Raw genomic sequence first — 12,484 nt, forward strand, 5'->3', positions numbered from 1 at the left:
CTCTTAACAGCACACAGAATTAGAACCTCAAAACTGACACTGTCAGCAACGTCAACATAGAGCAAAAACCCAGGAAAAGGCTGGTGAAATGGAGAACCTTTTGACTGCCCACCAGAAACCCGTCAATGGAAGGAGCCAGTCAAACCCCAAATTTCAACCACTGGGGTGTGTCATGTGACCCCCCAGCTGCAGGTCCTTTGGCAGCCCAGCAGGGCTTCCAAGGATAGCTGTGATTTGAGGGGTGTTTCTTCAGACATCCTAGTCCCAAGCCATTGAGGACTCTTCAAGACCCAATTCGTCTTGAATTGTGCCCCAGAGCAAATGGGAAGCTAGTGCAGATGGGACAGGCTTGGCATAATATGATCCAAAAAGAAGATAGACCAAAGCGTTATGTCTGCTGCATTTTGTACCAACTTCAGTTTCGGAGTGCTCTCCAATAGCAGCCCCACACGGAATGCATTGCAGTAGACTAATCTGCAGCTGAACAGGGTCCATATAACTTGTGACTAGTTCCACCCTTCTTCAGGATGGCACAACTCGAGCCCCAGACAAAGCTGGGCAAATGCAGAAATTCAGAGCAGGTTATATGTCCTCCCTCAATCGGTTTGTCTGGATTAAGCCTTTGGTTAGCACATACCCAGATAATCTCTGCACCTCCTTTGTAGTAACTGAAAAGGAAAGATGCCAGCATATTAATGGCACTCAGTTAAAAAACTGAGGTTAGTGGATTGGGCGGGGGCAGAGGCAGTGATGGTGGCATCTTCTCATCCCAGCTTCTTCTAGAAGAAAATTACCCTCTGCATGATTCTCGCAGAGGAAACCTCCAGTGTTTCTTCTCTTGCCAAAGATCAACGGCAGGTGTGTATACTTATGTACCCAAAACAGTACCACCCAGGCACAACATGGAAATATCATCAGGCTCGAATGAATCCTAAGGTTTGCAGAAGTACAAACAGTCCTCAGCGGGGTAAGGAGAGGAGGGAATAAAACTTCAAGAACTGCCCAGTGTGTTCTGAGCATGCTCCATTGTTGTGGAAGGCTTGCTGATTGTTGGCAAGTCAAACTCTGAGGCCCGTGGGACGGGTTCTCCATCAGTGATTTAGAAAAATAGCAGAGATCATCTGGGGTGGTAAAAAAGACCTGTGGTTAATCTCACCCCTCTTGGCAAGGGGTGTCGCATAGCAGTTCTTCTTGTTGAAATAATTTGATATTTGGCATAAAACAGGTCTGAAAGCAGCTCAGCACTTTCTGGAATGCCCTTGGAATGTGGAAGGAAGCCAGCACCATATTGATCTTCATATTCTAGTGGCAAAAATTGCAGAAGTAGGAAAACTCTTCACAGAACCATCCCCACTGTTAAAAAATATATTTATTGATTTGGTTTTTTAAAAAAATGCAAGCAAAACAAAATGAGAGAAAACAAAGAATAAAAAATGCAAATTATAAAGGGACAAAGGACAAAAGGACAAAGATACAGTGCAGCTTCCAAGGGACAATAAAGTATTGACTCGTACAAAGTTTCCTTTTACAAATAATAAAGATACATGAAAATAAAAGTATTCTCCACCTGTGAGTTCAGTCATTTTTTAAAAAATTAAATCCCTGTGCAGAGAACCATTGATATTTCCGCAGTTTGCCTTAGGCTCGGTATATGAGGGGGGTATTTCATTTTTCACCTTTCTGTGATGAAATTGAGACTGAAGACAACTGGCAAATAAAACTATAAATCGCAACAGACCTTCAAAATAAACCTGATGATTAAACAGTAAACAGCATCATAAAAACCACCATTGGTTCCATAAGCCACTCGATCTGTGTTGATTCTTATTGAGGATATAACTGAATCTTTATTGGCTTTTGTTTTTTAGGGGTGTGATAAAAAAGCCATGGTTTGGGACATGAGGACTGGCCAATGCATTCAGTCATTTGAAACCCACGAATCGGATATCAATAGCGTCAGGTCAGTAGGTCCTGTTACCACACATTCATGTGATTGCATCGAAAAATGGTTCGTTAGTGCTGACTAGCAAAATACCTGTAAGGATAATGTACAAGGGGGAAAGTGGGAGGGTCAGCTTTCCTCTCCGCCTATCAAAGCTACCAGCGTCTCTAGCCAATGAAGGAACAGCACTGGCCCTGCGGAACAAACCTTTGCTTGCCAATAGCAGGGGTAGCCTGGTGGGTGGAAGGCCCCCGCTACAGTGACCTCAAGGGCGGAGCCATTCCTATCCCTTTGTCACAATCCTGCACGACCAAGAGAAAATCCAAAGAGAACTGGTTTTTGATTACAGGATTGTTGCATTTTGCAGGCTTTGGCAATTAATTAATTACATGGCAGATTAAAACTCTTTCTCAGCACTCCCTAGTTTGCACCTCTGTACTTTTGAAGTAGAGACATCACCTTGCCAACCAAGTGAAAGCCATGGTTTCCCCATTAGTGATTTATGGAAGTGAGAGCTGGACCATAAAGAAGGCTGATCGCCGAAGAATTGATGCTTTTGAATGATGGTGTTGGAGGAGACTCTTGAGAGTCCCATGGACTGCAAGAAGATCAAACCTATCCATTCTGAAGGAAATCAGTCCTGAGTGCTCATTGGAAGGACAGATCCTGAAGCTGAGGCTCCAATACTTTGGCCACCTCATGAGAAGAGAAGACTCCCTGGAAAAGACCCTGATGTTGGGAAAGATGGAGGGCACAAGGAGAAGGGGACGGCAGAGGACGAGGTGGTTGGACAGTGTTCTCGAAGCTACCAGCATGAGTTTGACCAAACTGCAGGAGGCAGTGGAAGACAGGAGTGCCTGGCATGCTCTGGTCCAGGGGGTCACGAAGAGGCGGACACAACTAAACAACTAAACAACAACTTTAGAAGTCATAGACTTTGCTTTAAATGTACAGTGGTGCCTCGCAAGACGAAAAGAATCCGTTCTGCGAGTCTCTTCGTCTAGCGGTTTTTTCGTCTTGCGAAGCAAGCCCATTGACGGATTAGCGCTATTAGCGGCTTTTAGCGGTTTAGCGGATAAGCGGCTTAGCGGTTTAGAAAAAGGGGGGGGGGAGGAAAAAAAAACCCGCAGGAACTCGCAAGACATTTTCGTCTTGCGAAGCAAGCCCATAGGAAATTTGTTTTGCGAAGCACCTCCAAAACGGAAAACTCTTTCGTCTAGCGAGTTTTCCGTCTTGCGAGGCATTCGTCTTGCGGGGCACCACTGTACTTGTTTTCCAGTCCGGCTGTCTGCTCAAAATGTTTTCTTATGAGCCACACAGAGTTGCTTTATTTATGTAGCAGGAATTAATGTAAAGTGGAACATGGGGAGCTGTCTTACGCAGAGTCAGCACCAGACAGGCAGTCGCTCTCCAGGGGTTCAGGCAGGAAATACAGAATTAGTGCATCATCACATTGCATCATGACATTGACGATATTTTTATAGCAAGCTTGTCATAATTATGGTTTATAGCAGTACTAATCACTTATAAAATTATCATGGCTTACCAGATCCACTATCATATGAGCAGAGGATTTTCTGTAAAGAAAACCCTGTCTTAATATTAGCAATTTCCCTTTTTATAGTCTTTTATAAAAGTAAGGTACGGTGCATTTTTCTATTGCCTCTCTTTTCATTTTCATTTTCTATTGCCTCTCTTTTTCATTTACAAGCTTGATTACAATTAATGCAATGATTTGCAATCATTTTGATTGAACTTGCACTGTATCATCCAAGTGAAATAATTTTGCAACAGATAATGTAAATAGATAAATACTAACAATTGCTATTTTTAAAAAAAAACTGGAGAGGTGTTACATAGACATGTTATCAATACTAAATTACTAGTTAATGTATGCTTTCTGGTATGTGTCTTTGGGGGAGAAAAGGAGATGTTACATTTTTCTTTGCTTGAAAAGACTGTGGGTTCTGGCTCAAAAATTCTGGTTTTGCATATGTGAAGAGCCAGAGCTTGCTGTCAACATTGGCTGTTTCTCTTTACCAAAATTAGAAGAAACAGTTTGAAACTTTATTCATTATGCAAAAATGAAAGCTGTTTGCATTGGGGTGGGTGGGTGTTCCAGGTGTCTGAGCTGACCTGGCACCTGCTTTGAGACCCTCTACAATTGCATGTGCCAGGTGGGCAGTGAAATCTGTCAGAGCTGCATTTCATAAATTTTGGGGCCATGATCAACTTTTACTTGTAAGATAACTGCAGAAAGTGATAATTCAGTGTTCTAATTCTCAAGTCTTGATCAATTTAACTGTGGCAGTTCCACCACAACTCCAACCTATCCAGGTGAACTCTAGGGGAGGGGGTGAGTGGGCAAATTTTGGTGTGACTAATTTCTGCTTTTAGATATTGGATTACCACTGCTGCCTCATTTACCTCTATGTGTTCCTTGTTTTACTTACCTGCTACTGGATATCTGTAATGTTCCTGTATGCAGCATATAGAAAACAAATAAGAGTTGGGAAAACATTATATTTAATTCCTATATTTCTAACGCAACACACTTTCTGTTCTCTGCATAGGTACTACCCAAGTGGAGATGCCTTTGCCTCTGGCTCAGATGACGCCACAGTACGTTGCCCTATTTCATCTTCGAAAGCCTGGCCGTTTCCCAAATGAGGGCTGAGAGCATGATCCTCAAATCACCCTGGCCATTCAGTATTTTATTATGGCTTGTTGATTTTGTACATTCTTTACTCACCTAATACTTGGTGGTCTCCAGAGGAGTTGCAGCCCTTTAAAAATGTACAAATGCGCTCTCTGCACCCTGCAAAGAGGATGTGGTATCTAGGAAGTGTAAGATGGAACCATAAGGTGCCCATCTGTAGGTGTGGCAACCTGAACTAGCTGCAGGGGGCAAGGCTGATACATAATTGAGCCCATTGGCTTTTTCCCTTAGGGATAAGTGACCATTGTGATTTCAGGCATAAAGAGGTTAAACCGGGTCACCTGAATATATATTGTTGGACACCAAGGGCCTCTTCCACAGTGAACTATTTTAAAGGCACTTAGAATATTTTGGTTTGGCAAGGTTCAAAACAACCGCAAAACCTTTAACCTGGAGGCTTTCCCCAGAGTGTTTATTGCGTCATATGGATGCATAGCTAATCACAGGTCTACATAATATGTATAATGCAGGTCTATGCAAGACAGTTTTCTTATGCCACGTGAAGGTATGAATGCATGTTCTATAGCATAGCTATATGTCGTATAGTATAGCACAGCACGGCTCATCAGAGGCATAATGCATTCGCTCAGCAGACTGGCAAGTGTGAAAGGGTCTGCACTGTGGCAGAAAAGTGGTTCTTAATGCTCAGAAGAGCGCATGGGAGGGTTAGAAGAATGGAGAGGGTGGCGGGAGGGGGGAACTTGGCATTGCTCTGCAGCCAATTTAGATTTCCGCCAAGGCCTATTCTAAAGGCGCAGTAGGGGACTACAAATACATCCGCATCTCATTTGAACCTCACTGCAGCCCTGCGATGTAGCTGAGCAGAGAGAAATCTGCCCAAGACCACCCAGTGCGTTTTCTGGCTGAGCAGAGAGCTCAACTTTTGTCTTCCCCAGCATCCCAAAGCAACAGTGACTTGTCTTGACATTGTGGCAGGCCAGATATTGTGTCTTCCCCCAATGCCCACAGGCTTAAACAAGGTTGGACATCTGCTGTAATGATGTCAGGTGATTGACAGGTGGGCTGGACCAGCTACTGGTCCAAGTTTGCCTTCGTGGGTGGGACGGGAGAGAGAGTTTTGTCCTGTTGGTATCTATCAATCTTATCAAAAATCAGCTTGTGCGTATTGGCCTTTGCCTGAGCACAGATACTGTTTCTCCTTTCTTTCCAGTGTCGTTTATATGACCTGCGGGCAGACAGAGAAGTGGCCATTTATTCCAAAGAGAGCATCATCTTCGGGGCATCCAGTGTGGACTTTTCCCTTAGTGGTGAGACATGAATTCTGACACACTTTTCTTTTGGGGGGCAGGCGGGAAGAGCTGTTCTATAATCTCTTTTCAATGTGGCTTTGATTGTTGTCACAGCTACAGAACCGAGGGCACTTGCAGACTGTGGCTACTCTGCCTGTGGGATTAATTCACATACTGGCAAATTCAGGTTGCTCAATTATAGTTAGTTGGGAGCTTTTGTGCAGCAAACCCACTTCCCCAAAAGATCAAATTTATTGCAATAAGGAAAGTAGAAAGTCTGACAAAACGCTTGCTTTGGTGCATCTGCAGACAAATCAGGATGGGTGCTCATTGAATAGCCAGCGTTATCTAATCTCCCTGCAAATATATCAGGAAGGATGCTCAATGAACAGGTTGTCTGGAAGTCCCCTTAGCTGATGAAAGAAACTTGTAAAACTGCTGAATCGTTGCAGGCCTTCAATCTTCAAGTGGCTGCTCTTGAGCTTTGGTTTTGAGGCTAAGGCTGGTAGCTCATCTTTCATGAAAACAGTTCTTTGACTCCACTTCATTCGTTTGGGAAGGTGTTGCTTTAGCTGCTGTATCCCTCTTGGCTGAGGAAAATTGGTTATAGCTTGAGCCGCAACATTTCACTGATTTGAATCAGTTGGATTGGTTGATTTAGAAAGGTTCAATCTAAAAACAGTAGCAACACATTGGGTGTCTCCAATTAGTTGGGTATCATTTTATTAAAATATATTGTTGCGATGAGGACACTTTCTGGAATTAGCGTGGCTTTTCTAAATATGTTGACATTAGCTCAAACCTTGAGGAACTATGTACAATGTTGTGCAGCAGGCAACTTGTTACTTGTTTTCTAACAGCACAACAAGTGTAGTTGCGCAACATGCACTTTGAGTGATGAAGGGCAGTTGCACATGCCAGCAAATTTTCACACCATCTGCTGCTGGTGGCTGTATGAGCAAGGCATACTCTCTTTTTCCACAGAACATCCTGGGCGCCCATTGCTATTTGCGTTCCACTTCCTTGGTCTGTTATGCAAAAGCTCATTCCCTTTCTTGGAAGAGGCAGAAATGTTTTGCACGCTTGTCGTGTGGACAACATCTTGGGTCTTGCTAGTGAAGGAGGAGACTCCCATCTGCTGTGCAGCAGGTCCCAGCCCAGGGTGTTAACCCAAGGCAGGACGGAACAAGTTTCAGGGTGGATGGGTGCAAGGCAAAGCAGGGTTCAGGCTGGGTTGGAAGTTGCTGCAGCAAGGAACAAGCTGAAATGGAGACCTCAGAGTAGCAGAAGTGCAGCCTAATAGTAATAATAACTATAACAATAACAACAACAACAATAATAACAACAAAATAACTATAACAATAACAACAATTTATTATTTATTACCATATTTTGTATAAGACTAGGTTTCTCCCCTAAAAAATAATGTCAAAAATTAGGGGGCCTCTTATACTCTGGGCCATCTCCCCCCATTTTCTTAAATCTGAGTCCCCGGAAATAAGGGGCGTCTTATACATGGGGTGACTTATAGACGGAAAAATAGGGTACAGCGGTACCTCGGGTTAAGAACTTAATTCGTTCCGGAGGTCCGTTCTTAACCTGAAACTGTTCTTAACCTGAGGTACCACTTTAGCTAATGGGGCCTCCCTCTGCCGCTGCGCAATTTCTGTTCTCATCCTGAAGCAAAGTTCTTAACCTGAGGTACTATTTCTGGGTTAGCGGAGTCTGTAACCTGAAGCATCTGTAACTTGAGGTACCACTGTATTTATACCCCGCCCATCTGGCTGGGTTTCCCCAGCCACTCTGGACGGCTCCCAACAGAACACTAAACATCCATAAAACATCAAACATTAAAAATTTCCCTAAACAGGGCTGCCTTCAGATGTCTTCTAAAAGTCAGACAACTGTCTGACTTTTAGAAGACATCTGAAGGGCCATTTGATGGGAGGGTGTTCCACAGGGCGGGCGCCACTACCGAGAAGGCCCTCTGCCTGGTTTTCTGTAACCTCACTTCTCGTAGGGAGGCAACCGTCAGAAGGCCCTCGGGGCTGGACCTCAGTGTCCGGGCTAAACGATGGAGGTGGAGACACTCCTTCAGGTATACTGGACCGAGGCCGTTTAGGGCTTTCAAGGTCAGCACCATCTGTGCTACAAGATGCTGCTCTGCTTTAAAGTGCCAGTAGTTGTCTTCTGCAGTGGAGCAGAGGAGCCTCAGGTCTTCCTAAGTCATCTGCAGCCGAGTCCTCCCAGGTCAGAGGATGGCAGTGCTGCCTTCTCAAACTCAGGCCCTGCACGCCTTCCCTTCTGCTTCACAGCCCTTGCCCTCATCCCCTGAAATTGAGGAGTCTGGCTGCAGCATTGTGAGACTGTCATTTCCTTGATGTTCCTTTGCCTAGTCCGCATCAGTGATTGTTTGAAAGGAAGGCTGATGCGTCGGAGGCCAGCGGCTGAGCCCTTTCCTTCCTCAGAAATGGGTGGGGAAGGAAGACTCCGTAACACTTGAAATCATGACTTGGCAACGCTGTTCAATTCTTAATTTTAGTTACTGCTTTTTTTTTAAACACACACAAAATGTTATTATTACAATTTCTAATACAAAGCTCAGCAGCCTGAATTCATCAGTCAATATACAAATGCTATATATATATATATTTAAAAAAACAACTACAAAAACTGCCCACGTTATTCAGTGTAAACTCACCTGACCAGTACTCTTACTTTATAAAAATAAACACAGTTCAAAAAAAAGGGGGGTGGGTCATTAAAACCAAGTCTATTTCACATACAACTGGACCTCAAATATTTCTAAATCTACACCCCTCCTCACCCAGTATGATACCCATTTTTAGTCCCAGTTTTATGTGAGAACAGTAGTTTCTGTCCCCAGTGGGTTGCATATGGAAGTCTGGTTTTGTTTTGCCTCTTTTTCTTTTTTAAATTTTTTTTTATATATAGCAAATTATCAACAACAACAAAAAAACAAAAGAAAGAAAGAAAGAAAGAAAGAAAGAAAGAAAGAAAGAAAGAAATGGGGGAGAGGAAAAAGGAAACAGCAGCTCACATTAATAGTACATTATCCATCAAACATCCATCTCATTTTAAATATCTAAGTTGATACACCATTCAAATGTCCTGAACAGATATCTTGATGAAGCTTGCATTTTTAAGAAATACCTTCATTTGTAGCAGGGACGGTTAAAAGTCCTCAGACCATTGCATAGTAGATGGTTAGTGTGTTTTGTGGCTGCCTTTGAATCTGTTTTTGTGTTATTGTTATAATTTTTTTAACCACCCGTATCCTTGCTTGCACACAACATTAAGCCATAAACTAGATTCACTAGCCATAATAACAAGTAATTTGTGCCCACTTTGTTCCTCCCCAGAAAACAACCCATGATACACGGTTTTGCATTGTATCTAAACCAGGGCTTGTAGTTCATTTTGTTCCAACAAACCGCTTTTTGTAGCCACGTTTTGATCTGGGCTTATCAATTGCTGGAGCAAAACAAAACCATGATCCCGGTTCAGCTGGGGGTCATGGTTTGTTTCCTAGCAGTGAGATCTAAGAGGAGTAGAACATCATTCAGCTGGTCTGCAGGATGTCTGTGGATTTGTGGATGGAGGCAGAAGATGGCGCATCCTTTACGTTAAATGTTCATATTGACTTTCAGTTGTATGTTAATTGCTTATTTTTTTTTGCATACGCTGTATTTTATTGTATTACGATTTGAATTCTATGGCTTGCAATAAAATACAATATATAAGAAACAAAAGAAGCCATAAGACAGAGCTATTCCGCCTGGCTTTCAATTTGAACTTAGCCTGATCTTTTATTCTCCTTCCTTCCCTCCCCTCCCCCTTTTATGAAGATTACCCACTCTGGGATCCCACAGCTAATTCTCCCCTGGTCTCCTCGCTGGCCCAAATAGGACTAATTTAGCCAGCTAGCCCTGGTGATCATCTAATGTTTATTGGATGGATTTCCCCCCAAATTGATTTTTGAATTCTGAATTTATTGTTATTCACGTTTTATATTGTATTTTATGCTGTTTTGTTGTTGCATCAATTAAGTGTTTTAAATTTGTTGTTAGCCGCCCTGAGCCCGGTTTTCTGAACCAGGAAGGGCAGGGTATAAAAAATAATTGTTGTTGTTGTTATTAAAAAAATACATGCAGGTGCACAGTGAATTTCAGTTGCTGCGCAACAAGCAGAAAAATCATTAAGTGGTCCAGAAAAGAAAGAAAAAGTTGGGGAACCACTGGCTGACCAAGATGTGAAGATTCGGCCATTGTCTGTGCCCTTCCTTTGAAAATTATTTGCTAAAAATCAGGGAACAGTGGTACCTCGGTTTTCTAACATAATCCGGATGTCCGTTCGAGTTCTGAAATGTTCGAAAACTGAAAGTGGAAGCCTCAAAATGGAAGCCTCAATTTGGAAAACTCAAAATGGAAGCTGCGTTTCCTTTTTGACTTCTGAGATGCATTCAAAAACCGAGGCTTTTACTTCCAGGTTTTTGGCTTTCGAGTTCTGAAACGTTTGACTATGGAGGTGTTTGAAAACCAAGGTACCATTGTATAAGCCCTGGAAATGTTGTTGTTCATGTAATGCCATCATTCTTTATGAATTCCTCCTGCAGGCCGCTTACTGTTTGCTGGCTACAATGACTACACCATAAATGTGTGGGATGTTCTGAAAGGGGCTCGTGTTTCTATCCTGTTTGGCCATGAGAATCGAGTTAGCACTTTGAGGGTTTCGCCTGATGGGACGGCCTTCTGCTCAGGATCCTGGGATCACACTCTAAGAGTAAGGGCTCTTCGTTCTTCCGCTTTCCTTCCTCTTTCCCCAGAATCAGCATTTCCTATGATTAATGCAGAAATAGTATGATTAAATAAAATGCATTTTATAGCCAGCTTTGTAGTGTAAAGTCATTGGATCAGAGAACAAGAGAAATACAGGTTTTGAAAATCTGTTTTAAAAAATTTATTCAGTTATATACTTGTTCCATAAATAACTTGGTCACATCTCAAGGAAATCCTTCTTAAACAAAAATGTCTTTGGTAAGCACCTAAACACTTTAACATTAGTCACCTGCCTCAATTGTTGCTGGTAATCAGTTGCAGAGAGCTGGAGCTTGCAGCGCTAGACGCCCAGTTTCTAAGAAGCTTCTATATGCAGACGCTGCAGAAAGTTTTCTAATAGATCCAGAAATACACTATTTAAATTAATAGTAATAAAAACCAGACTCCCACGAGAGATGGTAGACTCTCCTCTGTTGGAGGCTGCTGTGAACCCTTGGCCTGCGGGTGATGCTAAACTACAACTCCCATCATCGCTGGCCATTGGCCATGCTTGCTGGGGCTGATGGGAATTATATTTCAGCCATATCTGGAAGGCCAAAGTTTTCCCAACAACAGCATCCTTAAGTGGCTATATGAATGAACCTAAGAGAAGCATTGCCGTTCCTGTTGTAACATAAGCCGGTTGTTTTAGAAAACCGCAACTAACCTTTTTTTGATGCTCATCATCATTTGACTTCTCTCTCTCTCTCTCTCTCTCTCTCTCTCTCTCTCTCTCTCTCTAGATCTGGGCTTAACCCCCAGTGCTGTTGGCAGATACGTGTTAAAATTGTAATGGGATGCGGGGGGAAATGAACACCTCAGATCGGAAAAAAGAAAAAGCTACAATAACAAAAGGAAATGCAACAGGGTGATAATTGAAAGATTGAATGCAACGTTGTCAGTGTTTTATCACGTTGTTGGCCAGAAACACTCACTATTGGTTAGAAAAGGTAATATACTTTTATCATACAGTGGGGGTGGGGTGGGGAAATCTATGTGTGGTATAATAATAATAATAATAATAATAATAATAATAATAATAATAAGCTGTTTTTACTTCTGTTTTTGAAACTACCATTTTTTAAAAAAGAAATGGTTTAATAATTCTCCGAGCCAGACCTCTGTCAAAATAACTGTTGGAACAGAATTTAGTATTTCATTGCACATTATGTATCTAGCACTTGGGTGTAATTGCATTTCTTCCTGAAGTCAACTTGGAAAGGAAACCAGAGTATCTGAGAGTTCATTCTCTTGTTCCATAGAAGCCACTAAGAGGAAAATATGAAGGATTGGCCCTTCCTCTCCCTGTCCTTCTGGGTTTTCCATAATAAGAAGATCTCACACCAGGGTGTATGTCAAACTAGGCCCAAATCCCCCCCCCCCTTTAGCCGGGAATTTCTGGGTGAGCTGTGGCCATACATTATCTTTCAATCTACCCTACCTGACAGAGTTGTTGTGAAAATAAAATGGGAGAGTGTTATTGTGATGTGAGAAGAGTGCGTGGGCAGGTCATGATATGACACAACCTGCCCTCTTTCATATAAGACTTCACACCAGGGATGAGGAACCTGTGGCCCACCAGGTGTGGCTGGACAACAACCCCCTTCATCCTGATCATTGCCTATGCTGGCTGGGGCTGATGGGATTTGGAATCCAGCAGTGTCTAGAGCAGGGTTTACCAAAGTTGGGTCTCCAGTTGTTTTCGGACTACAGTTCCCATCATCCCTGACCACTG

The 12,484-nt window shown here is 42.7% G+C and overlaps 1 protein-coding gene across 2 annotated transcripts in view; it reads left to right on the plus strand.

Moving 5' to 3' along the window:
- Positions 1-11,777, plus strand: part of GNB5 (G protein subunit beta 5) — a 32,906-nt gene extending 21,129 nt beyond the window's left edge. For both annotated transcript variants that reach the window (XM_053366089.1, XM_053366088.1), the window contains 5 exons: positions 1,869-1,960; positions 4,516-4,564; positions 5,833-5,929; positions 10,548-10,714; positions 11,493-11,777. In XM_053366089.1, the coding sequence (XP_053222064.1) occupies positions 1,869-1,960; positions 4,516-4,564; positions 5,833-5,929; positions 10,548-10,714; positions 11,493-11,504 (417 nt within the window). In that variant the 3' untranslated portion in view covers positions 11,505-11,777. The remainder of the gene's footprint in view (positions 1-1,868; positions 1,961-4,515; positions 4,565-5,832; positions 5,930-10,547; positions 10,715-11,492) is intronic.
- The last annotated feature ends 707 nt before the right edge of the window (positions 11,778-12,484 follow it).

Source organism: Podarcis raffonei, chromosome 14, assembly GCF_027172205.1.
Source record: "Podarcis raffonei isolate rPodRaf1 chromosome 14, rPodRaf1.pri, whole genome shotgun sequence".
Lineage (NCBI taxonomy): Eukaryota > Metazoa > Chordata > Lepidosauria > Squamata > Lacertidae > Podarcis > Podarcis raffonei.